At 48.3% G+C, this 24,145-nt stretch overlaps 6 protein-coding genes across 6 annotated transcripts; 4 read left to right on the forward strand and 2 right to left on the reverse strand.

Moving 5' to 3' along the window:
* Positions 1-1,615: 1,615 nt before the first annotated feature.
* Positions 1,616-2,344, reverse strand: MAM_02506 (uncharacterized protein; the record flags this gene model as incomplete). Its single annotated transcript, XM_040821305.1, has 1 exon — positions 1,616-2,344. One exon carries the CDS (start codon positions 2,342-2,344, stop codon positions 1,616-1,618), a length of 729 nt encoding a protein of 242 aa, XP_040680719.1.
* A 2,574-nt stretch (positions 2,345-4,918) lies between these two features.
* On the forward strand, positions 4,919-7,289 carry MAM_02507 (Actin-like protein; the record flags this gene model as incomplete). The annotated part of the gene is made up of 3 exons (XM_040821306.1): positions 4,919-4,958; positions 5,028-5,106; positions 5,162-7,289. The coding sequence occupies 3 exons, from the start codon at positions 4,919-4,921 to the stop codon at positions 7,287-7,289; spliced, it is 2,247 nt and encodes a 748-aa protein (XP_040680720.1).
* A 715-nt stretch (positions 7,290-8,004) lies between these two features.
* MAM_02508 (Major facilitator superfamily domain, general substrate transporter) lies at positions 8,005-9,946 on the forward strand (the record flags this gene model as incomplete). Its single annotated transcript, XM_040821307.1, has 3 exons — positions 8,005-8,387; positions 8,515-9,034; positions 9,098-9,946. 3 exons carry the CDS (start codon positions 8,005-8,007, stop codon positions 9,944-9,946), a joined length of 1,752 nt encoding a protein of 583 aa, XP_040680721.1.
* A 3,282-nt stretch (positions 9,947-13,228) lies between these two features.
* On the forward strand, positions 13,229-14,796 carry MAM_02509 (uncharacterized protein; the record flags this gene model as incomplete). The annotated part of the gene is made up of 2 exons (XM_040821308.1): positions 13,229-13,395; positions 13,581-14,796. 2 exons carry the CDS (start codon positions 13,229-13,231, stop codon positions 14,794-14,796), a joined length of 1,383 nt encoding a protein of 460 aa, XP_040680722.1.
* Positions 14,797-15,561: 765 nt separating this feature from the next.
* MAM_02510 (uncharacterized protein) lies at positions 15,562-16,750 on the reverse strand (the record flags this gene model as incomplete). Its single annotated transcript, XM_040821309.1, has 2 exons — positions 15,562-16,103; positions 16,216-16,750. The coding sequence occupies 2 exons, from the start codon at positions 16,748-16,750 to the stop codon at positions 15,562-15,564; spliced, it is 1,077 nt and encodes a 358-aa protein (XP_040680723.1).
* A 1,243-nt stretch (positions 16,751-17,993) lies between these two features.
* Positions 17,994-18,347, forward strand: MAM_02511 (NAD(P)-binding domain protein; the record flags this gene model as incomplete). The annotated part of the gene is made up of 2 exons (XM_040821310.1): positions 17,994-18,234; positions 18,310-18,347. The coding sequence occupies 2 exons, from the start codon at positions 17,994-17,996 to the stop codon at positions 18,345-18,347; spliced, it is 279 nt and encodes a 92-aa protein (XP_040680724.1).
* Positions 18,348-24,145: the final 5,798 nt, after the last annotated feature.

The raw sequence follows: 24,145 nt of genomic DNA on the forward strand, positions 1-24,145 counted from the left end.
GGGAAAAAAAAAAAAAAAAAAGGACACTGATAGCACGGTATTTCCCCAGTCCCTCGGCCCCAGACATGGACAAAACATCTCGCTTCCATCGTCGAGAATCTCGCTTCGCGCCTCGCCGAATTCCCCTCTTTTCCCTTCGCAAGGGAAGACAACGAAAGAACGAAGAAGAAAAAACAGGTCCTCACACAACATCGCACCCCCTCTGTTTCTGTTTACCAGAAACACGCACGACTAAAAACCATCTCGAGTGCGAACAGAGCCCAAAAAAAGTAAAGAAGAAACAGAATAGGGCTAATACTAGTCCATCCGTAACAAGGACCACATGCATACGCGCAATGCTATCTTCGGGATCGACGAAACAGGGGCGCGGCGCAAATCCCTGTCCGCCGCCAGGCATCCCATGGCATCCCATCCCAGGCCGTCTTCAAACAAGCTTCTCCTCGTCATGCCATTTTGCCCATCATGCATGTGCCTCTCTCTTTGCGATTCAATTTTGCGGGAAAGGGGGGGAACCGAGGGGCGGCTCACAAGTCAGTCAGTCCTCCTCCTCTTTGACAAACCCAAATCTGTCGTTCATGACCGCGTCCAGGGCCACTGATCGGTATTCATGCATCGTGCAGATGGGGAAACGGGCGGCCTTGCCATGATATTGCTGGATCGTATTAGTGGCGGTGCTCGATGGCGAACATCTTTACAAAACCTGCTCCGTGTATCAACCGACTACTCCGTACTCCGTAGCCAGGTAGGTAATAGTTGATGCTAACGAGCAGCGAGACTTGTCAAAGCCGGTCGCTTCGGATGACACTGACACTGACAAGTCCGGCTTGTGGAGCGATTCATGCACAAGATGCACAGGGTTATTCTCTTCCTTGGAGCACGCCGGAGCGCCGGAGGGTTGCAATGCCGCATCCGCATCATTCCGACTCTCTGAATGAACGGCGCCACGAGACATGTCCAGTCGGCACAGGTGGAATACGAGAAAGCAGTTCCCCTTGTTACCATTTTCGTATTGACTTCCATGCAACGGTGTCTTTTCGCAGACAAATCATACCAACAAGATATGCTTATTCTACCCAACAACGTCGAAATGTATTCCGTCCAAATGCCTCGTTGCGGATTCCAACCCGGGAATCCCATTTTCGGCACACCATCTTCCCGAGACAGGGCTTTTTCCGTGGTGATAAAACAGGCTGCTTATACTCCACAATGGCTTCGTGTCCTGGCCTCTCTGTGGATTGGACGGCGCCTCGCCTCTCCTCATACAACGCTGCGGTGTTTGATCTGCCTCGTCTTCCACGACCTTTTCTCCACCTGGATGGTCAAGAGGCCTTCTTGGTCCCACCGAAACTAGCGTCCTAGATACCGGCCTTGCCCTTGTGTTTTTTCCAAATTGTTTTCAATACATACTTCATAAAAGTCTTGTTCAACATCTCCGTCGCACCCGGTAGTTAGCATGCCCAGGTCCGCCGACTTTCGGCCCCCTCTTCATAATCGCTTGCGCCAGAAGGAAGCTCTGTTAGGATGAGAGGCACTGGAGAGTCGGCTGTGCACTCCTGCTTGGCCGTCGCCTACACCACTCATCCATTTGTGCCACGGTCAGGTTGTGGCTCCCAATTCATTCCTTGTTGATTCTCTTCCACATCTCGTTCTCTGCTGCCGCCAGAGACTCTCCTGCAGAGGCCGCCCACTTCTTTGCCGTGTCCCAGACGCTCGCCTCATGGTCGTCTTCGTACGCTCGTTCTGCACTTTGATAGCTGTTGTACCCGGCTGCATTGACATCTTGATGGTAGCCTCCTGCCGGCATAGACAAGCCTGTCGCCGGATAGTCTCCCTGTAGACGTGCCGAGATACCGGCTGGTCCGGAGAGAGGTGGTCCTACTGTCGAAGTAGTCGATGATGGTGCTTGGGCAGGGAGATGTGCTCGAGGCGGTTGATATGCCATCGGTGGAGGCATAGTCGTCACTGGTGGCGACTGGTGATTCTGAACTGATTCACCAGCCCTTGGCGGAGGAGGAATGCCGCTTCGCGTTCCACTACCACCACCTGGGGGGACAGGAACAGCACCAGGTTGCGGTGGAGGAGGGTTGCTACCTACTGAGGGGGTTCGTGTGGGCGTAGCCGGGACATGGACACCTCCAGGTTGTGATGCACCGGTCGCCTTGGGCAGCATCGGCCCAGCTCCAGGTTGAGCTGGCGAGTGCGCTTGTTCGCCGCTAGCTCGGGAGGGTTCCAGCTGCGCGTGGCCACCTTTGTTCGCATCTCCAGGGCTGGCCGTCTTGGGAGTCACACCCGTTGCTTTGGCAGCGTTAATGGGGCTAGAGCTATATACTGGGATTGGAACCATGCTGGCTGGGACGGAGGGAAATATCTTCCAGCGGTATATTGGTACAGCTGGCTTTGGTCTCCCGGGCTTTTCCTCTGTTGCGGCTGCCGGTTGGAGGAAATCAGCCGAGTTGAGGTTGCAGGTGCAGACGCAAGGGCGCTGTGCGTTGAACTGAGGTTGCGTGGTTGTGTTACCTTGGCAGTGGTGTGAGTAAGGAAGAAAAGGGAATCAGCATCGAGCCCAGATCGGAGCGTTGTGTCGATCGATGGATGGATGAGTCGGGACGACTTTTCCACCAGGCGTTGCGGTGGCGAGGTCGAAACTTGACGAGTGTATGTCTGGTAGCTTGGGTGTAGATTTCACGCCACTCGGGCTCACTCGGAAGTGGCAGCGTCACTAGAGCGTGTGACGTCAGGGCCCCCCCCCCGGCCAACGGGGAAGGCGCGCACACACGCGGGTATTGAGCATTGGCTTTTGCCATCGGGGGGGGGGGGGGGAACGAGTAAGCTCAAAGACCTTGAGGTGACGCCCTGGCATGAGCAGAAATCAACATGTGTGATTCGGACTGTCGTTGGTTCGTGACGGGCAAGGTCTAGCTAAGCTCTTTCTCGTAGCTACAGAGAGTTACATGCAGCTGCAAAATCGATCACCTCGAGTACACAAAAATAGCAGCACATTGTATCAAGGCGGCCGAATTGGACCAATGAAGGAGGTCAGTCATCTATTAACGGACTGTCCGATACTACATGGATGAGTAACCCTGGCTTTGACACAGGAACCGTAGCAAGCGGGCGCGTCGTTGACCAACCAGTTCGCTCACTCAAGCATTTGCCGCATCCAACGCCGACCACCTTCCCGCCATCATATTCGAATTGTCGGCGGGGTTCGTGTCTGAGAGATCTTTGCGACTACCATATCTCATCCTCGCGCTCATCTACTCCATCATAAGCTGACAGCTCGGTGTTGGCGAAGCTTTAGGGTAGGCCGACTAAAGCAGTAACTTGGTCAGAAGAAAAACCCCAAATTACTCAACTTCGTCCGTGGATGCGTATACTCATCTTGGCATTACTTTCGTATGGTGAACCCTTCGACGAATTCGACTGCTGCTTTTCACCAATCATTACTGGATCATGCTCCATGATCGATCTCCATCCATTAGCTGGTGCATCTCTAGACCGAAGCCAATGAAGTGCCTTCCATTTCCAACGGGATTCGTCATTCTACGGAAACGCGAACCCACCAGAGCTCTGACATTGCAGCATATGGAGCATCGAGAAGACTTCATTTGAAATCCTTCCGGACGTGAAAAACATACGGACCAAGCAGGTAGTTTATCTGTGTAGCTGCCTTCCGAGGCATCGACTAAGTCGGGACGCGGTTGGCACGGCTGTGAACAAATTAACGCGGGGACATACTAATCAAGCATGAATTTGAGACAGAGTTTTGGCACATACACCGTATCGGACAAACATGAGATCAGTATCCTCGAATCTACTGACGGTCAGCATTGTTATACCGGTGGGTAACAACGCAATCGATGATATGCCGGCCAAGACAGAAACTTGCCTTTCCGGAGCTTGGTCCGGTATATTGGAATCGTTCACGAAAATAAGAATTGTGGCCGTCTTTTTCGCTGTGAGCAAACTATGTGATATTCGTCGCTAATAAAGGCGGTTTTGATCTACCTTGAACAATACATATGGCTGGAAAAGGGCAAAGAAGTATGAAAATCCGTTCGAACTAAGATATTGGGCGATAAATTGAACATTCTCACTCGTCAGGTCGGCTAGGGATGCACAATCCGGCAGGAATACCGCTAGTGTGGCTCGTTGATGCGAACAGTAGTGGACACCACTGGCATGAGTAAACGTCTGGCCACATGAAAGATTACGAAAAAGCCCGTGGTGGGAAGTTTGATGGCAGAAGTCCGCATAGCTGAATTCAATGCCATTCTCGAGGTATTTCGCTAAAGGTAGCTGATTGATAGAGACGAAATCGAGCTGAACATATTCGGAGCCAAACGGTGTCTTTTCGCTCAATGACCTGCTCTCGAGAGAAACGGCTGTCAAAGGCTGATTAAGTATATGCACCATCAAGATGAAAAAAGGATGATATGCCCCGTTGGGAGGAAACATGTTCACGTCGATGTCTTCTAAATGTGGGGTTTTGCAGACGAGTGTACAGTGGCTGTCGTGATGTTGGGTAGCCTGTCCAAGTAAGTAACCATTGCACTTGGTTTCTCAGGCGATATTGACGACTTGCATAGTGAGATCCCATGCCTAGAGGGGCAGACTCTTCGACGACGATTATCTGTCAGGATAGACTTATCCCCTAGTATACGGTGTGAAGTCTGGCTGCATTTTGCGAAGAGCAGCTAGCCTGATATGTCTGTCGATGGCCGGACAAATGATTGACCGGGGCACAACGCTCTCACTTGGCCAAGGCCGGCCCACCTGACTGTGCCGTCAAGTTGCGACAGCGGCGGCGAGTGTTCAAGTGCGAATTCGCGGCCACTCGATCGCGACTGCCTCTTCATCACATCAATTTCACCCTACCAACTGGTTGATCTGCCTCGGCAGGGTCAAATTTTTCAGAATGGTTGGCAAGGTGTCCGAGCGAGTTCTCCTGAGGGAGGGTAAGTCCCTTGTCAAAGCAGCATGCTGCCTGTCCTTGCGAAGATAAGCCAACTAACGCTTTCTCCAAGGGTTGGAGAGAACTGATAATGGCATGAAACTCACAACCTGGCCGGATGTCGCCCCAATCAACCAAAAGAATTACTATACGTGAGTCTGACTGGGGTGCCATGATCGGGAAAGAGCCGGTGCTGACAACAATTAGTGACTACATGAAGCGGGATGATCAAGTTCTAGCTCTACGCCTTCAAAACGATGCAACCCGCGACCGACTTGTCCAGGGCGCCAGAGATCGCGATCGCCTCCTGTCGAAGCCTGAAAATGGCGAACTGCCTCTGCCTGTTCCCGACCTGACCGAGGAAGATGGCGCGGCGACACCATCCGGTGGTGTTGATCCGTCGCGAATCATTGTCATCCACCCTGGCAGCCAGAACCTTCGGATAGGTTTCGCCAGCGATGCCCTCCCCAGAACGATTCCCACCACATTGGCAACCAAGTTTCCCCAAACAGAGGCCGAGATGTACGAGGCCCTGCCACGCCGCCAGTTTGAGGCCAAGACGACTGATCAGCAATACGGCGAAGAGTGGTCCAAAAAGTATGCAAAAATGTGCAGCGACTTGAAGTCTGAGATGCGCGCCAACAAGAGAAAAGTTTTGCCGAATTCTAAAGAATTAGTGCAAACTTTTAACCGTCGCACAGAGCCAGAAATCATCGAGAAGCATAACGACCCCTTGGAGATAGAGTGGACAGACGTCAAGACTCTCAAAGACCCCAATTCGCTAGCCTCATGCTTTATTGGAAACGATGCCCTCCGTGTGCCCGATGACTCCGATCCCAAGTTCAAACTTTGGTGGCCCTTGCGCCATGGATGGTGGAACGAGGAGGAGTACTCTAGCCAGGAGCACCTGTACGATGATTTTGAGACGTTACTCGACAAAGCGCTTCGCCAAGAACTTGGCTTGACTACCAACAGCGAGTGGCAACAGTACAGCTGTGTGTTTGTGATCCCTGATCTCTACGACAAGAAATACGTCGAGCAAATCCTGCGGTCTTGCATGACTTGGTTCGAGTTTAACAAGGTTTGCTTTGTCCAGGAGGGTATAGCGGCTACTTTTGGTGCTGGCTATACCCAAGCCTGTGTGGTAGACGTTGGTGCACAGAAGACGTCAGTCACTTGCGTTGAGGATGGTCTCTGCATCGAAGACTCTAGAATCAACATGAAGTACGGCGGGTACGACATTACTGAGACTTTCATCAAGATGATGCTCTACGACAACTTTCCCTACCAGGATATCAATCTTCAAAGACGGTACGACTTTCTGCTGGCCGAGGAACTGAAAATCAAACACTGCACCATGTCTCAAGCCGATATTTCTGTGCAGCTTTATAACTTCCACGTTCGCGCCCCCAACCAGTCGACTCGCAAATATACCTTCAAGACGTATGATGAAGTCATTCTGTCGGCGATGGGGGTGTTTGACCCCTCAATATTCGATAATAGCGCCAAGCTTCGAGGACGCCGGAAACTTGTCGAGCGCTCATATAACGCATACGACGTCGACATCCCGGACGATCCAGCCCCCGCAGCCCAGCTTGCCATCTTGGCCTTGGTCAAACCCTCCATCATGTCGGCTACAAACGGTCCACCACAGTCCCAGTCACAGCCGGATGTTTCGACTCCTAGCAAAGAACGATCTCAACCATTCAATTTTCTTGTCCGGGGGGAAAACGGAGTAAATGGCACGCCGGCTGGCTCTCATGCCGGTTCTCCAGCTCCCGAGGGAAATGGAACCCCAGCCCCTTACATATTTGGAGCTGGAAAAGATGCTTTGAACGCAGACAGTCCTGCTCTGAATGGCTCCCGCGCAACAGGTACACCTGTTCCCGGGCAGCCGTCTCAGTACTCACAAGCGCCCTCTGGCATGTTTGTGGGGTCCAGTGCACGGAGCGCGAGCGACGTTGCTGTCGAAAGAGACGGTGTCCTTCCAATGGCCCCTCTGGACATTGCAATTCTAACCAGTATTCAAAACGCAGCCAAAGGCGATGATAAGAAACTTCGTGACTTGTTGGGCAGCATCATGGTTATTGGCGGTGGTTCAAAGATTCCGCAATTCACGGTGGTCTTGGAGGAGAAGATCAAGGCCCGACGACCAGATTTGTATGACAGAATTTTGGTAAGCCGAAGTGCCAGGGACATGGATGAGCAAGTCGTCGCTTGGAAGGGTGCCAGTGTATTTGCCAAGCTTTCGACGAACGACTCGTGGATCACTCCCTTTGAGTTTGAGCGATTGGGCGCGAGGACTCTTCATCACAAGGTGCTTTGGGCCTGGTAGGCTGGACTAGACTTCCTGTTTGTGACGGATGAGGTAGCTCGAACGGGGGGAGGGGTGTTTGTTTGGTGGAAGCGGTTTCGAAGGAGTCGGCTTGTTAGGAGTTCAGGAATATCATCAATTAGGAACAAGGCAGGTGTTTAAGGGAGTTCGAACATGGAACGCTTGACGACAACGGTTGTCTAGATAGAGGATGGGTCTCCGCCTGTTCTGTACAGTGATTGATTTGCTACAGCGCGTCGAGGGACATCGCGTTCTGGTGAGGCTGTGACATGTTGCAGTTCGCTGTCTGTCGGTCTGCGGTGCTCAGAAATCCATACCGACTGTTTGGCGGCAGGTCGGACAGCTCTTGGAGATGCTGGCCAACTCGAGGCTGGAAACCAACCCGAGCACCGTTGAGTCGATGCACGATTCGAACGGAACTTGAGCCGCGGAGACCGCAGGTCCAGGTGCATGGATTACATAACTAATCATAAAGTGTGCGGAGCTGGGAGCTCCGCAGTACGGAACTACGGCGCACCAGCCCTGTGGAGAATTGGCTCGTCCAAACAATGTTCTGAGCACTCATCAGCGCGTCAGAATCATCTTCGCAGACTTGGCCGCCCTCCCACACCACTTTCCATCCAGCAACATCATTCTTCCCCCCTTCCCACCCACGCCATGTGATTCTTCTCACTGCCTCCCGACTAGAGGTTATCCACAAAGAGCCTTTTGAATCATGGCCATGATAGCCCGGTATTTGCCGTTTGCACCATCGACAACCACCGTGCAAGCCGTCACGTACCTCCTCGGCATCTCGCTCTTTTCCATAGCCTTTCTCGTCTTTCTCAACAGCTCCTTATCGTTTGTCGTTACCGATCTCATCGGCCAGAAGAAGAACGTCGGCGATGTCGTGGGCACGTTGGGCTTCGCCGACGAGATCGTTGCCCTGGTGGCATGCCCGACATGGGGTCTGATATCAGACCGACTTGGAGTCCGTTGGGTTGCCGTGATGGGGTACGCAATCATCGGACTCGCGCTGGTGTTGTTTGTCCAGGCGAAAAATGTCTACCCGCAACTGTTGCTTGCGCGGATCTTGTTCGCGGTAGGGGCCTCGGCCGCGTAAGTTCGACGCCCTCCCCTGGCATCCCATGGTCGCCTGTGTCGGAGAACAATGGACCGAGCCAAGACGACTCTCTTCTTGTTTCGTTTGGATCCATGCTAACCTTGGCTATCTGCGGAACTGTAGGGCGACCATGGTTACGGCTATTTTGCCGTCATTGACGGATGAGGAGGATGTGAGCGATGGTAGGACTCCGTCCAGATACAAGCCCAACCAGCGATTGAGCCTTGCAATTTCTGTGGAATCGGAAGCTACCATTACTCCGGAACGTTATACTAGGTCATTGTCGAACGACTCGCGTACCTCTTGTCAACAACAGGATGCAGTGGGCAGGTTTGCGAAACCGTCAGCCCTGGCTGGCTTGGTGGGATTATTTACAGGATGCGGCGCGCTTGTTGCGCTCTCTTTGTTTCTGCCGCTACCCGCAAGGTTTGGAGACGTCGATGGCGTAACACCCGGTCAGGCAGTATCATATAGCTTCTACGTTGTTGGTGCTGTGTCGTTGGTTGCTGCGGCCTTTGTTTTTATGGGTCTCCGGAACTTGAAGGGTGAGGAGGGCAAAGGGTGGATGAATTTGTTTGGAATCTCCCAACGAGACGCCTATGCGAGATTGGGAGAGAATGACGTGGACAGAAGACAGCAAGAGGTATGCGTGCCAGTACACACGGCGGGGAGACCTCGGGAGCTTTGGCCTACTAACGCCGATCAGAAGGTGGTTCCCTATCTCCATTTGATGAAGGATTCGGTGCTTCTGGGGTTTGCGGACTCTAGAATTGCGCTTGGGTATATTGGTGGGTTTGTTGCCAGGGCGTCGACGGTGGCCATTTCGCTCTTTATCCCGCTTTACGTCAACACCTTTTTCATCAGCAATGGCTTTTGCCAAGGCTCGCCGAACGACCCGTCGCCGGAGCTGAAGGAGGAGTGCCGGGCGGCTTACGTACTATCGTCAATTCTTACTGGGGTGGCACAGCTGATGGGGCTGGTATGCGCTCCAGTTTTTGGATACGTATCCGGGCGAGGTGGGCGAGTGAACTATCCAATTGTTGTGGCCACGGCCTTGGGCATGATTGGATATCTGATTCTGCCGCAGCTCTCGAGCCCAGAGTACAAGAATGTGGACGAGAGGGGGGGAACGCCGTGGATCTTGGTGGTGGTGACACTTGTTGGCGTCAGCCAGATCGGGGCCATAGTTTGCAGCTTGGGCTCGCTGGGCCAAGGCGTCATTGCAGTCGAGCTGCCCTGGTCAGTGCGAGGCGAGCCGACAATTGCACCAGACCAAGACGAATCGGCGGAATCAGAGCCACTGATGGGCATGTCGACCACCAACGAGGACTCTGCGTCACGGGTGAGACTGAAGGGTTCTATTGCAGGCGTGTACTCGCTGTGTGGCGGGGCAGCAATCCTGCTTCTAACAAAGCTTGGGGGAGCGTTGTTCGACTCGGTGTCCAAGGGAGCCCCGTTTTACATGATGGCGGTATTCAACGGGGTGTTGTTGGTGGCCAGTCTGTTGATGGACGCCTCGCAGGCGTTTGCGAGGGCTCGGGAACGGATTCACTAGAGAGAGCTTGACGAGTTACGACCGACCACGGAGTGCATAGAATACGGACAGCAATAGGGCAGCAGGGCCGTAGAGCAGTAGAGCACCATTCGTCTTTGGCATGCTCGGGCGCATTATTGATGATTGCGCATGCGGGTGGCTACTCGGTGCTCCCAGTCCGTGCATGTATGCGTGGTGTCGATGGGGGCGAGCCACATGTGCCAGGCCGCCAGGTCGCCAGGTTGCCAGCCTCCCTCCAGATGGCGCGCCGTCTGTCGTCGTCGGCGGCGTCGTCGGCGGCGTCGTCAACGATGCGCTCGTCGGCCGGGCAAGTCGAATGATTGATCGATTGTCTTGTGGCGCCACGATGCGGTGGAGTCGAGCGGGATCGGAACGCTCCCGCATACGATGGTCTGTCAGACGCCAGACGCCGCCCGCCCAATGCTTGCTGATGCAGTCAGTGATGGCGACTGATACGGAGGAGCACGGGACGTGGCTGCGGAGTCCTCGGCCTCCCTTAATACCGCACGTGAATCCAAAAGGGAGGTACAAGTCGTGCCCCCCGAAAGAGTTTGCCTGCCTGCTCTCTCTCTCCGTCCCCCCCTCCCCTCGTTTCTTCTCCCCATGGGGTGCCAAAGGCAAAAAAAAAAAAAAAAAAATCCCCGTTGACAACATGGAGGAGGCGCTCGACGGGGTGTGGCTTTGTAATTCACGTATTCGGGCCCACACACGACGTGAGAGTGAAGCGGCTACTATTCATGTTGTTGTCGTTGTCACTGTCATTACCATTGCCACTGTCATTGGTTTATTCCTTGAAGAGTAGACGTAGAGATGAGAATACAAATTGCAACAGAATCACTCGCCTGCGCCCGGTCCGTACCCCGTACGCCGCCGCATGTTCACATGGTCATGGTACTACGAGTTGAGCAAGCACCTGCGTACGCGCGGGGCCCCGTGAGAGTGAGTGCGAGAGCAGGAGCAGGAGCGAGAGGGGACAGCAAAAAGCGCCTCGGGATGGATGAAAAAGGTGAAACAATTGAGAAGACCGTCTTGGCTTGGCCAACCCATCCAGCCATCCATGCCGCCGTGGAGGTGGAAAGCGCTCGGAATACGAGGTCGGCTACCTGATGCATGCATGCGTGGCGTAACATGCGCAAAGCCAGATTGATGGGGCGGTTTGCTTTTTCTTCCTCTTCCTCTTGCTCTTCTTCTCCTGTCTTTGCAGTCTTTGCCAGCACGGCTCGATCTTGGCCATGCGGCGGCGTTGTTTCGTTTCCTTGTTCCATTGTTCGCGCCCCCCCCCTCCCCCCTCGATCCATCCGTGCCCCGATCCCTTGCCCTCCAACCCTCTTCTCGGCAGGGACGGGACCGGGAAGGAGGGGGGTGGCGTTGCGGGCGTCCCGCAGACCGGAGACGTGTTTTTTTTCTAGTACGGAGTATTTTTCTCTTATTTTAGGTTGGGGTTCGTTGTTTCGACGAATGGGCTGGTGCGTGCGTCATTGCTCAATGTTCCCTTGTTGGCCAGCCACCGGCAAGCAACCATGTCGAAGAGCCTAGGTCCAGGCGTGGGCATCGGGTTGAACTGCTCCCTATCGCGGACTTGACCGGTTTATATCATTGTTGTTCTTTCTAGCATGACTCGGCGGCCTGGCGGCCTGGCGGCCTGGCTGTGGGTTGGGTCGAGGCACGTGCGCGGTGCACCGAGTTTTCGTCTGGCTCGTTCCTTTTTCCCAAGCTACTTGGACGTGTCGGCGCGAGGCCCGTTGAGGGATCCCGTTGGGGAGCCCGTTGGCGCTGCTTGATGAGCTCACGAGCTGCGGAAACAAGCAAGCGGAACAGCCAGCAGCTAGGCACTCCGTGGAGGTAGGGCTGATTCATGCCCAAAACATGGAACCAACCTCGGACACGGATGGGAGTATCCGACACAGGACGATCGCTTCCCATTCTGTGCATCTCGGCGCTGGTTGGTGATGACTGGTGAATGCCAGGAAGACACGACACAACACGCACCTCTGGCCGATTGCAGCTGAACACTGCCGTAGGGCATCTTGGACCAGGTATTTCCCCCCCCTGCGCGTCATACAAACGTCTTCTGGACCTCCATGCAGCAAGGGGTCGTGTTGATGGTGACGGTGGTGGCGGCCTGGCCCCCCATCCGGCTTGTCGCAACGCTGGAAATAACATCAAAATAAACAAGTCGAGGTGAAGGGAACAGAAGACGTGACAGCACCCAGTGTCTAGTGTCGTGCTCCCTAACAAGCTAACAAGGGCCATTCCATTGTCCGTGAACAGAGTAAACGGGTAGCGGGTTTAAGGTTGCTCGGACTTTTGTTTCAAACGATTGGGGGGGAAATAATTAGAATAAGAATTAAAAAAAAAGAAGCACGTGCAGCTCGAGGGCGACACTTCTTGGCCATTTTTTTCCTTTCCCACCCCTCCAAACACCACGACACCAGACAGGTTCTTACACCCTTGCCTCTTCTCGTCCTTGCTCTTTTTGGCTCTCGTTACGGGGGGAAATGGTTCCGTCTCAGCACCTTTGCTCTGCCGCCCGTCCTGATCAAGACGCATCACAGTGCACGACGGGGTGGCCGGCGGCCGCCTGTATGCCGAGCTCGAGCTGGCTCGAATGTCTCTCGTGCCGAGCTTCACAGTCGGCCTCCCTCCCACCCCTCCCACACCCCCCGCCTCCAAAGGAAGACGAAATGGAGACGGTCTGTTCGTATTTGCGCCTTATACCTTGTCTGAGCAGGAACGGAAAGCGTGTGGACGCATCGGGAGCAACGAGGAACTGCTCGGTTGTGCTGGCGTCTGTGTTTCCCCCATGCCGCCGTCGGGGAGGCTGGCCGCCTCGAATGATACCATGCATGATTTGGGGCTTGGTCATCCTGTTCTGCGCAGCCTATCGCACGGAGGCGGATGGACAGGATGGACAAGACGCGGTGCTTCTGGGCTTGTTCGTCGACGTATAAACCCTTCCGTCCCAACCGCTTTTTCGACGTCAACAGAGGCACACACACATGCCCTCTCTTTTCCATCGTTTCCGTCCGCCCCGTCCTTACGTCCGTCCCAACCTCTGTTGGTACACCGCTTGCTTGCGAGAAAAGCAAAGATAATATAACGTTACTCGGCAGGGACATTGTTCCTTCAAGTGACGGCCTGGTCTTGCTCTCGTTCTTCTGGCCAAACCTGGTGGTCCCTCGGCCTCTCTTTTCCTCGTCCAATCTCCAGTGGTTGGCGAGTCAACCATTGAACCATCCTCACTGTCGTTAACGTTGGCATTGCCGTAAAGCTGGGTTCGATATGAAGTCTTTCATCGTTGGATTGGCATGTGCTGCCGTGGCGTGGGCAGCCGGCGGTAACGTTGAGCTTGAGCCGAGATGGGGCCAGCCGACCAGGACGACTACCCTGGTGACTTATACGACGGTTACCGTTTGTCCTTATACGTCGACGGTGACTCGTGGTGGCTCGTAAGTGGGAAGCCTCTTTGTCGTTGTTGCTGCTGCTGCTGCTGTTGCTGCTGCGGCTGTCTTTTCCATGCCTGCATCACCACCAGCACGTGACACTACATCACGTCACGATGCCAATACGAACTCCCTCTCCCTCACCCCCCCCCAACTCGCCGTCGTGGCCATGGATACTAACGGGCATATAGGACCGTCTTGGTGACCAAATCTACCCTGTCGACCATGACTGTCACGGCATGCAGAGGCTGCGCAGGAGCCACCGTCACCATCCCCGGACCAACCGTCACCAAAGGCACCACCACCCAGGTCGACGTCACTTACACGACCGTCTGTCCCGTCACGCAGACCGTCACGGCCCCGGGAACGACCTACGTGACCACCAAGACCGTCACCAGCAACGTTGTGACCCAGGTGCCTACCGTCATTTATAATACCGTCACCCTGCCCGACGTCACCAAGACGGCCACCGACATCCTCGTCTCGACCTACACCTCGCTCTGCCCCGTCACCCAGGTCACCACCATCGGCGGCAAGGAGCAAACCGTCACCTTCACGACCACCAGCCTCCTCCCCACGCTCGTCCCCGTCATTGAGCACCAGACGGTGACGCAGCCCGACCACACCAAGACTGAGGTCCACGGCATCACCGCCACAATCACCTCCCTCTGCCCCGTCACCCAGGTCACCACCATCGGCGGCAAGGAGCAAACCGTCACCTTCACAACCACGAGCCTCATCGAGACCGTCATCCCCACCACAGTCGAGCAAACCGTCACCCAGCCCGGCCAGACAATCACCGCCACCGACGTGGTCAAGTCCACAATTACCAACGTCCACCCCGTCACCTTTGTCACCACCATCAACGGCCAAAAGGAGACCATCACCACCACAACCACCAGCCTCATCGAGACCCAGATCCCCACGACCGTCATCAAGACCATCCAGGGCCAGGGCACCACCGCCACGCTCACCAGCGTGGCCTACCAGACCGTCACCAACCTCGTGCCCTCCACCGAGGTCGTCACCGTCGGCGGCGAAAAGAAGACCGTCGTCAAGACCCGCACCGAGGTCGTCGAGGTCCCCCACTCAACTGTCCTCTACCAGACCGTCACCGCCCCCGGACAAACCCTGTCGTCCTTCCAGGTCATCACCGTCACCCAGGACGTCGGCGGCGGCGTCGCCACCCACACCGTCACCATACCCGGCGGCGTCGTCACCTCGGTCCACCAGAGCACAAACACCGTCCAGCAGACGGTCCCTTCGTCCACCGCCGTCGTCACCCAGACTTCTGCCCCTGTCGGCACCCAGACTTCTGCCCCCGTCGTCACGGCTGCCGCCCCAGCCAAGACCCCTGGAGCTGGGTATGTTGTCGCAGCCGTGGTCGGTGCCCTGGCCCTGTTTTAGTTGAAAGACGAAAACGTCACGGGTGCTGCTCCTAATTCACCTGTTCTTTTCGAGTTAAAAACGGGGGAAAAGAGAAAAAAAAACGAAAAAAAAAATTCCTTCACTTCTTCCCTCCTTCTTTCGGGTGCCCCTGGCTTGACCCTCCCCTCCCTCTTCTTTCCTTCCTTCCTTCCTCCCCCCTTTTCACCTTTTCTTTACATGCATGGGGATTTTGCTGCACATTTCCCAACGTGGCGCATAGAAAGTACAAAAACAGCCCGCGGGGCTTATTGTCGGAGTCCCCCGAGCCGACGTATACCGAGCATAATCACGGGATAAACGAGGAGTATGGGATGCAAGTGACATGGTGTTGTGAGGACAGTACATGCTTGGATGAACTTATGATTCTCTGACGCCGGTTTTTATGGATAGTAGCGCATCTGTGTGCACGGCGGTACAAGTGTTACAAGTGCCCTGCTGCTTACTGCATTCCTTGGCTGAGTTGATGACGAGGAACGTGGTGGGTATTATACAAAATTATATTTTTACTAATACAATCTGGTCTAATCGAATTTGATCTTCCGGCCGTGCACATTGTCGGCCTCTTGGGGTGGTTGGTGTTTGTGTGTGCATCACTGAAGTAATGAAGCTGGAAGTTACTGTGCTGACTGGTCCCCCATCCCGCTTCGTCGACGAAGTGAGCATGCGATGGGCACTCAAGTGACTGGTGGGGGAAGCAATCACGTCCATTTCACCGTCGTCATGACGGGGTACCAAGACGACCTTCTAGACGGCGATGAATCGTTCGGGGTTGGGCTCGACAACCTCCGTCACCTCCTTTTCTTCGACGCCAGTGAAGGTCGTCCCGGGAAAGTAGCGCGGGACGTTGAGCAGGAACGCAGAGTTGAGATCTATCCATACGATAATTCGGCGGAGCAGGCCGCCCAGTCCCAGCGCGTCTAGCCCGCCTCTCAGTTCCAGCATGCGCACCAGGCCTGCCATGTGCGTTTGGTAAGACAGCACGTCGCCGTGCATGGCCTCGAAGCTGGCCATCTTGGCGACGGCTCCGATGAGGCAGTCGCTGGCCAGCTTCCTTTCGTCCTTGAAGGTGTTGTGGATGACCGTGATGGCGTCTTGTTTCATCCGGAGAATATGGCACCCTAGAGTGCTGATGTTGTTGACCGAGGCGTAGTTGGCTGCGGCAAGTAGCATGACCACCTGGAACGGAGCGTTGTCAGACAGAACTAGAGGGAACCATCTGGACCTCAGAAGGCCCCTGTTGCCCGGCTGGTCCAGTTCAGGAATGTCTCTGGCCATTTGTACGATATCTGTGTCGACGGTGAGCGATGCCGTTTAAAGCCAGCCGGGCCATGAGAGGGGAGGGAGCATGTGTCCTGACCACGCGGCTTTCTGTGCCAGCCTGGCGCAGAATGTACTTACAATGGTCTGCCAATGCAGGGATATAAGGCTGCCATGGCCCTGGGTATGATCTGAAGGGATCTACGCGACCGCCCCCGAAGTGCGTATCCATAGGAGGGGACCTCGCGAGGCTCTGGGCGAACAGCTGGAGCAGTCTGTCCTCGGGACAATCATCAAGCTCCCTGACGCCAGTAATATCCTGGATGGTCGCCCATGTCAAGGCGGGTGGTGGCGGCGCAATCGGGCCAGTGGCAATGCATTCAAACGTGACCGTCTGAAGTTTGTGTCTCCTCCGGCGGTTCGCCTTGGTGGCAGCTGCTTGCGTGGCAAGGTTGGCATCGCCGTCTACGGTGCCCCCGCGGCTTGAATGCTGGGCTTCGCTTTGCGACACCGAAGAGGACGTGTTAAGTGGCGAGGACTCAGACGTGCTCCGTGACTGCTCGTACCTGGCGCGGTGTTCCCTCCATGCCCGCTTGGACAGATATGATCGAAGTTTACGACTGGTGTCGACCTTGAGCTCCTGCGGCTGGCTGCCAATGACAAATTCAAATTCCATGGCACGTGCAGCCTTTGCTCTTGGCAGTGATGAGAGACGTATTGGCCCGGCACCACGGCAGAGAGCATGCGGAAAACCGATTAGGAAATGGTTGGATATCGCTGACCCCGAGGCTCAGTATGTGCCTAGGGAAAGCGTGCATCCGCGGCGTACTCGGTGTATTAGCCGATAGCTTGATGAAAGTAGTCTGAGGCAACAATTGTTTAGAGCGATTGCAGAATCCCTGGATTGCAGATTGATCACTTTGTCGTCGGCGCCACTGGAACAATTGAGATGAAGTCAAATGGGATGCGGGCTGTTAAAGTCGAACGCCTGACGGACGGGGGACGCACAGAAGTCACGGTGTAGGAAAGAGGGAAGGAGCCAAGGACACAAGAGTGACAAGTGACAAGACAAGACCTGCCGGAAACCCGACCAAGTCAGTCATGAAGTCATGAGCAATTTCTCTTCTCTTTTCTTCGTTCCACCACACTGCTACGTGTGCAACACCAAGCGAGTTGCTTTCTTTTGTTCACGTCGTACTAGGCACACTCCGCCACAACACCGTGCTATGCCATGGCACATGGCCCATGACCCGTGCATGGCCTGCGCCGCCTCGGGCCCGATTCGGGAGGCGGAACCACGGCGAGGCGATCGGGGTTCGGGTTCAGGAAGATGCTGGATTAAAGCTCAAAATGACATGGTCGCGGGGTCAAAGTAGAGGCTTTTTGCTTGCCTCATCATGTCCTCGGCGCTCAGGATAGCCCCGTACTCGGGTAGCGCTATCACAGTGGCCCGCGCCGCCTTGGCCGTGAGACAATATGATCTTGACATTGGGAAACTGCTGTAGACGTTTGTTGAGCATCATGTCCACGGCAGCACATCCCGTCTCGTGCGGCCAATCGAAGCAAGGCATTGGCAGCCTCTCGCTGAAATGAAATGAGTCCTTTGTGGTTGACGGCATGAACGGAGACGACAGCCTCATGGCGTTTGAGTTATTTATGGCTCGCTCTTCTCTGGGTCGGAGAGGGGAGTAACACTGGCCCGCTGACGGAGAAGATTACCGAATGAACACCCACTAACTTGTTGAAGGCCTCGTCGCTTGAAACGCTCCAGTCAGGCACTTTGAAGCCCTCGGGATAGCAGACGTGTTGAAGGCCTTCACTGCCTCGATTGGAAATGGAAACTGGTGACCTTTTTGGGTCGAGGGGGAGACATCCTCCAACCCCCTTTTTGCAAGGAAAACTCCCAGGCGAAACTCAGCATGGCAAACGTAGCGCAACTCCAAGTCTGGGTTCTTCATTCTCAAGGTCGGCGAGGAAACATCCAAGACGGCGGCAAGCTGATCACCATTGTCACTGCTCTCCTCGCAGCCTTTACCGGCCTTTATACCTCATACGCCGGATCCAAGGCTCCCGTCGAGCACTTCACCCGCGGCGTCGCAAAGGAGCTGCAGCGTCGCGGAATCGGCGTCAACGCCGTTGCCCCCGGGCCCCTGGATACGCGTGAGTTGGGCTTCCTGCTCCTGGCCAGACCAGACCAGGCGATGGGATGGCCAGAGAAGACTCACTGTCGCGTAGCATTCTTTTATCCACAAGAGTCAAGCTCTCGAGCATGATATAGTATGAAACCCACGAGATGCTAGCCAACAACTCGCTGGCCATGTCGTCCATCACGACTCACGGCCAGTGAATTTGCAACGTGCCCGCCCCTTGCTTTTGTATCCCGAGGCCGCATGAGCCGCCGCGCATTGAGGCTTTCAAGTGCAAAGAGAAGAAACGATGCCAGATGCGTCGTGTCTTGTGCTTAAGTCCAGACCCCGCGCGACGCCCGAGTCCCAGCCCTCACCATCACGTGACCGCCTCAACTAGAGCCTACATCGCCGGCTCTCGTCTCCTGGAGAAGGAAGGGCTCCGGCGCGCCCCGCCTGCCCCCCGCCTGCCCCGCTGTCACACGATAGCAGTAGCACCAAGCTAGATATCACTTAGATAATAGTTAAAAGCCTTAAATTAATTCTACAAAAGAGTCTACAAAAGAGAGAATTATATACGCTCTTTAAATAAGTGCGCCTAGCTCTACGCTCTAGGTGCGTATTAACTTAATTCTATGCGCGTGCGTATCTATTAGCTCTAGGTAGGTATACTAGAGCGCGTTAAGCATGCTGTTGCTGTGTAATATACCCCCTAATTAAAGCTGCATTTAAAGCTATTACAAGCCTTAGACTCTATAAGCGTGCGCTTAATAGAGCATTTAATTAAAGCTCTTATATACCTACTAATGCCTTTAATTTGCCTCTTTTCTGTTGTTATATAGTATAGCTATACTAATTTTTTAGGTAAATTAAAAGTAAGCGCTATCTGCTTATTAGCTAGCTGCTCTTTATATTTATATATACTTTCTAAGAGTATTATAAGCTCTCTTTTTCCTTTCTTCTGCAACTGCCTTTATATAATTACAAGCTTACATTTTAATTATTACTATTATTATTATTATTATTATGCCTACTAGGTTAGGCAGGTCTATTTACGCTAACTGCTAGCAGCTATTTCTAGCAGATTAAGACATATCTATATTTACTATATTTAAGGAGCAGCCTAGCAGTGCTGCTTCTACTCCTAATACTAAGGAGGCGCTAGCAACGCCTCCTCTCTCTATGCGTTATTGTTCCTTATAGCCTGCTAGGCCTATAAGAGTATAGAGAGTAAGTTATGCTTAGAAGCGCTACTTTATAAGTTCTATACGCTAACTATTAGACTAAATCTCTAGAGCTAGATATACTATATAATGTGCTCTATAAGGGCTGTATTTATGCAGCTATTATAGGCAAAGGCAATAAAGGTTGCTACTTTAAGGTAACTACTAGTTGCTCTAAATAATGCTGCTTATATAAAGCAGGTAATTATACTTACTAGCCTTAGTAAGCTTAAATTTTACTCCTTTAATTAGCTAATTACTAATTATATATATAGTTATGCTATATTAGTCTTTATTGCTAAGTAGATACTATTAGCACTAAGTATAAATAGTAAGGTAAGCTTTTAATGCTTTATTACCTCTAATTCTATACTTAATTTTAATACTTTAAGCTATAGATATATAATAAGTACTATTAAGCACTTTAATTACAGCTTAACTTTCTTATAGAGTCTAACTCTATATATAAAGAGTCTATACTTAACATTAAGGCTAATAATACTACTAGAGGCTTATTAGCAGCTAGAGGAAAGAAAGCTTATATAAAAGCTTTACTTAACTAAGTTATAGACTTAGTTATTAAGAAGTAAGCTTTACTTTTATTATTCTATTATATATATATTTTAATATAAGTAGCAGCTTGCTTTTGCCTATAGGCATTTTAGTGTTTAGTATTTTAGTATTACTTTATATAATTTTATTTGCCTTCTAAGCGCGCTTTACTTAGAAGAAGTAGGCGCTTATATATTTAAGAGGCAATTAATTTAATGCCCCCTCTTAGCTATACTTTTATTTATATAATTATAATATTATAAGAGTTAGCCTTAGCTGCTTAAATTAACTAAATTAAGTAGGCCTCTAAAGTGTTTAAAATACTACTTATTTAATACCTTTATAAATCTATTAGTAGGCATCTTAGCTGTAGGTAAATATATAACTTTAAAGCTTTCTTTTTTATATTTCTATTTTAACTATATATTATAGATATTAATATAGTGTAGATGTATATTAATTTGCTTGCTTAAATTAAGCATAAGATAAATTATCTGCTAATTATTGTATTAAATATTATAATTCTCTCTTAAGTTAAAATAAATATTGCAAAAAAGGCGCAAAAAAGGCGCTTTAAAGCTATAATCTTCTTTACTACTTATTATAAAGCAAGCAGTTTAGCCTTTATTATAAATGTAGTTACTATATTTTAGTATATAGCTTTCTAGATAACTAGACCTCTAAATAATATAATAATATATTTTTATAATAACCTTTATATACTTAAATTATCTATATATAAAGCATTACTTATAACTTCTAACGCTTTAATTTCCTCTATACTACTATAATAAAGAGCAACTTTACTTATTAAGGCTAAGTATTAAATAGCTTAATTTACTGCTTTTTAATACTTAGAGCCTAGGTTTATTAGAAATTATAAAAGCTTAGAAGCAGTATAAGCAATATCTAGTCTAATTATAATTACTATATATAATAAAGAGCTAACCTTTTTCTAGTAGGCTTTAATTTCTTGCTTAGTTGCCTTACTAATATACTATATAAGCTTTATTATAGAGATTAGTATAGTAGGAAAAGTAGCTTTCTATACTTAACTAAACTTTTAACTAATCTTTTCTATATAAGCCTTATAATAAAGGAAAATTTTCTAGTATAGTTTGTCTTTAATAATTTAAATGCCTAGAAAGAAGCTTAGTTTGCTTTTCTCTTCTAGATTATATACTTACTTTAAGCACTAAACTATATAATTTACTACTTATCTTACTTCTCTTTCCTTATAAAAAGCAAGTATAATATTATTTATAAAGAATATTAAATAGATATTTTAAGCTTTATTAAAGAAGATATATAGCTCTTCTTTACTTAGATTAAGCCTAGCTCTCTTAAGAGTTATACTTAGCTCTTTAAACTATAAGCTTAGTAAGTCTTATAGTTTATATAAAGCTTTAAGTAATTAAATATACTTCCCTAGTATTTTGTAACTATTAGAGAGCTTATATATTACTAGTATTATATACTTACTATACTTTATATATAGAAAGGCATTCTTAACATTAAATTATAGTAATTTTATATTATACCTAGCAGCTAGTATTATTATAATTTAAAATATATATACTATAAGTATTACTATATAGATTTATTTAATTATAAAGTAGTTCTATAAATTACTATATATATAAATATATACTTTATATTTATTAAGATAACCTCTCTTATTAAACTTATAGGTATAAACCTACTTAAGAGGCAGCAGCCTAGACTAAATATTTATATACTTAATTTCCTTCTAGGTGCCTTTATTATATAGTATAGTAACCTCTATAGATATTGCTTTTTCTTATTAAGCTTTTAATAAGTAGTTTTATATCTTCTTCTAGGACACTTCCTTTTATTAAGCTTTTAATAAGTAGTTTTACATCTTCTTTTAAAACCTAAGCGCTTTAACTAGGTTAGTTAAGTAAACCTTCTCTAAATTAAGCTATTACTAAAGCTAAGCTCTATTTTCCTTATTATATATTACATTAATTACTATATATACTATTATAAAGCTCTATATAGCTTTTCTATCTATATTCTACTAATTAAGCAGAATATTCTCTAGTAGTTGCTATAAATACTATATTAAATATATATTAAAACGTCTTCTATATAAAGCACTTTAATCTTAGCGCTTCTTTCTAGCTTACTTTATACTATAGTATAGAGCTTCTATACTTTATAAGCTCTTTATTCTATAGTTATTAACAGCAAATGCCTCTATTAAGACTTAAGCTCTCTGCTATATATCTAAGTAAGTAGCTAACTTATTTAGCGCTTAGTAAGCCTCTAGCGCTAATATACTCTACTTTTATTGCGCGTTAGTTAGTAAGATTACTTAAGTCTTATCTTTAGTTTAAGCTAGTATTTATATTTAAAGAGGTTATAACTTAATACTTAGTTAAGCTTATAGCATACTAGTTAGCTGCTTAGGCTTACTACTAGTATTATTATTTATATTAAATATATAATTAAGTATTTAATATAGAGTAGAAAGTTCTATATATATTTCTAGCTCTACTATACTTAGTTCTTTATCTTTAGAGATTATTTAAGCTTCTACTCTTAAGGTAGAATATATATTAAGTTTTACTATAGTATTATCTTCTATAAAGAAAAGTAAGTAGTTTACTTCTTTATCTAGTTTATTATTAATTTAAAGAGCTATAAATTAAGCTTCTAATTTTATTATAAAAAGCTTAACTATACTTTCTATATATATATTATAAAAGATAGACTTATTAAATATTATATTTTTTATTATTATAACTTTATTAAAGTACAAGGAATCTATATTTAGTATATATTAAAGGCAGAATATCTAACTAGATACTTAATATAGCCTCTAGAGCTTATTTTATAGTACTATTTATTATAGCCTGCTTTGTAATCTCTTTTAAGTAGATGTATATAGCAGCTATATATATAGACTCTATTTTAATTAAGTCTTAAGTCTACTATATACTCTCTTATTAGCAATTAAGTATTATTATAGAACTAAGTGTTTAGAGTTTACTATAGTAATTTCTAACTAGTAGTTTAGCAAGAGCTTATATTATAAAGATATACTATAGCTTATATACTCTCTAACTATAAGTTTATAGATAGGCCTATGCTTATAAGTATCTTAATTAAGTATAGTATAATTAATTAGCCTACTCTTTTAATACTACTATTAAATTTATATATATAAGGGGGAGAGTTTTTAAGCTTAATTCCTTATATATATACTTAGCGTTAAAATATAGATTTGCCTGCTTGCTAAATTATAGTACTCTTATTATTCTATATAAACTTATATATTAATAGCCTAAATTACTATATAACTTAGTGCTTATAGTAAAAAAGCATATTAAATACTATTTTCTATGCTTTATTAAAGAGTAAATATACTTATATTATTTTAAAGTATTTATCCTTAAATACTAGGAGCTAATTTATACTATTATAACTAAGTAAGTAATCTTAGAGGTCTTAATATATATACTAAAATAAATATAGTAATATATACTCTCTAGAGCGCCTAGATATAACTTAGTATATAAGCACTTAAGTATACTTAAGTATAAACATTATAGTCTTTATACTTAATTCCCTTTATATATATATTTCTAGCATTTAAGTAGAGCTTCTTAAGTGCAGCTTTACTAAGATAGCTAGCTTATAAATACTATAATTTAGAGGTATTTTCTCTTAGCTTTAGAGAGTTCTTACTAGGCCTCTAGCACTAAGAGCTTTATATATATATATTTTAAGTATAACTACTTATAGTAATAATAGTAAGAGAGCTTAAGATTATAGTATTTTCTTAAGAGTTCTTTATATAGTTATTAAGAAGCTTATATTTAAGAAAAATTAAGCTGAACTTTCTAACTAGCTAAGCTAGCACTATACTTCTTTCTAATAGTTTATAGTATAATATATAATTATAACTATAAAGCTAAGCTCTCTTTTTATATAAAAGATCTACTAAGATAATATTAATATAGAAGTTCTTAATAAGAGCTATATTACTAAGAGTAAGGTCTACTATTTTAGCGCTATTATTACTATATAGAATCTTTCTAAGTATATATATACCTCTTCTAATAATTAAATAGCTTATTACTTCTGCCTTTATATATTCTCTTATTATCTCTCTAAATAAGCCTAGCTTAAGCAGATTAATAT

Source organism: Metarhizium album (assembly GCF_000804445.1).
Source record: "Metarhizium album ARSEF 1941 chromosome Unknown scaffold_4, whole genome shotgun sequence".
NCBI lineage: Eukaryota > Fungi > Ascomycota > Sordariomycetes > Hypocreales > Clavicipitaceae > Metarhizium > Metarhizium album.